At 34.1% G+C, this 2,282-nt stretch overlaps 1 protein-coding gene across 1 annotated transcript; it reads left to right on the forward strand.

Moving 5' to 3' along the window:
* The first annotated feature begins 333 nt into the window (after positions 1–333).
* LOC129571182 (GA-binding protein subunit beta-1-like) lies at positions 334–1,130 on the forward strand. Its single transcript, XM_055450947.1, has 4 exons — positions 334–427; positions 502–600; positions 675–773; positions 1,018–1,130. Exons 1-4 carry the CDS (start codon positions 334–336, stop codon positions 1,128–1,130), a joined length of 405 nt encoding a protein of 134 aa, XP_055306922.1.
* The last annotated feature ends 1,152 nt before the right edge of the window (positions 1,131–2,282 follow it).

Genomic DNA, 2,282 nt, shown 5'->3' on the forward strand with positions numbered 1-2,282 from the left:
AAGATTAAAGCGTTGGATCGATGTGTGATCTACGTCAACTCTGATCTTATCGATATGATCTTTGTTCAACATGTTTCATTATTATGCGAAATGCAAGCACATTCTCTGAATAGCGAAACATTGATTTCCCCATTTCTTCGATAAGAGTGCGTGCACTTAAATGATCTGCTAAAATTTTCAATTTTCAGTAAACGAAAGAGACGCAAATGGAGAGACAGATCTGCATAGAGCTGCTAATGCTGGTAATTTTGGGCATTTACTTTTTAAAAGATTGTTTTTTTTCTCAATCCGTTTTATTGATCTATGAATATTTTGTATATTCTTTAAGGCCAAATGGAAGAAGCTCAAAAACTCCTCGATGAAGGAGCCGACCCTAGAATTAGAAATAATATAGGTGTGACAGCTCTTCATTTTGCTGCTATGAGAGGTAACGTTGAATATTCGTTTTTATTGAATAAAAGATTGGTCTGTTCTTTTTCACCGATCTGTGCTATTTTTCAGGTCACAAGGACATCGCCGAACTTCTTATCAAAAAAGGAGCCAATGTTAATATCCAAAATAATTTCAATACGACAGCTCTTCATCATGCTGCTGAGAATGGTAATGTTGAATTCTGTTTTTTATCAAATAGGAAGTCGGTTTTATCTTTTTCGTCAATCTAAATTATTTTCCAGGTCACAAGGATGTCGTCGAACTTCTGATCAAAAATGGAGCCAATGTTAATATCCAAAAAAATTTCGGTACGACAGCTCTTCATTATGCTACTGAGAATGGTAATATTGAATTCTGTTTTTTATCAAATAGGAAGTCGGTTTTATCTTTTTCATCGATCTATGCTATTTTTCAGGTCACAAGGGTGTCGCCGAACTTCTAATCAAAAAAGGAGCCAATGTTAATATCCCAAATAATTTCAATAGGACACCTCTTCATTTAGCTGCTAAGAATGGTAATGTTGAATGGTTTTTTTCCACAAAATGCAGAATTTGTTTGATTTTTTCTTTCTCTTTCATTTTTTAGGTCACAAGAATGTTACTGAACTTCTCATCAGAAATGGAGCCATAGATGATATTGAAGATGATTTGGGTTGGACACCTATTGATTCAGCTATTCGCGGTGGTAATGCTGACTAAATAAAATTTCGCTTTAATATCTTTCATTGATCTTTTTTATTGTTTTCCAGATCACACTGAAGTCGCTAATTATCTCATTGGTAAAGGAAACAAGATTAATATTGCAGAGCAATTTAATTAGATCCAGTTGGTAAAGACAGCAATATTAATATTGCTGCTTTGTTCAACCATCAACTTTTCTGTTATTTGTCTTTTCAATCGCTCACGGTACTACTTTAGATACGTTGGATACAAAATTTCTAAAAACAGTAACCAAATATATAGAAAATCCTGCGAGTTATGGTCGAAAAATTGAAAAATTCGGGTTTTTTCGCGACATTTTGTCCCTAAGCGTCCTTCTATGACCCCTCGGGTCCTTAGCATGTTACCAGTTTTGTAGACGCTATTATTCTGAACAACTTTGCCAAAGACAGTATTAACAAATGTTCAACGGTTGGTGAAATAAAGTCCAAAGAATTTTTTTTTAAACCAGAAAACCCCACAAAACGCCTATCGCGATTAGAAAAAATTGTGACGTGCTAGGGAAAAACCAGAGATGAGGTTTTGCTAGATTTGGCACCTACTTTTACCCTATAATACCCATTTGCTCAGTATTCGAGTTGACCTTTTTTTGCTGTACAGTGTTATTTTAAATTTTCAGTAAACCAAAGAGACGCAAATGGAGAGACAGATCTGCATAGAGCTGCTAATGCTGGTAATTTTGGGCATTTACTTTTTAAAAGATTGTTTTTTTTTCAATCCGTTTTATTGATCTATGAATATTTTGTATATTCTTTAAGGCCAAATGAAGGAAGCTCAAAAACTCCTCAATAAAGGAGTCGACCCTAAAATTAGAAATAATATGGGTGTGACAGCTCTTCATATTGCTGCTCGGGAAGGTAACGTTGAATATTCGTTTTTATTGAATAAAAGATTGGTCTGAACTTTTTTCATCGATCTGTGCTATTTTTCAGGTCACAAGGATATCGCCGAACTTCTTATCAAAAAAGGAGCCAATGTTAATATCCAAAATAATTTCAATACGACAGCTCTTCATTATGCTGCTGATAATGGTAATGTTGAATGGTTTTTTTTCCACAAAATGCAGAATTTTTTTGATTTTTTCTTCTCTTTCATTTTTTAGGTCACAGCAATGTTGCTAAACTTCTCATC

This window comes from Sitodiplosis mosellana, unplaced genomic scaffold (assembly GCF_009176505.1).
Source record: "Sitodiplosis mosellana isolate CC-2019 unplaced genomic scaffold, AAFC_SMos_1.0 Smas_scaffold_1534, whole genome shotgun sequence".
Classification (NCBI taxonomy): domain Eukaryota; kingdom Metazoa; phylum Arthropoda; class Insecta; order Diptera; family Cecidomyiidae; genus Sitodiplosis; species Sitodiplosis mosellana.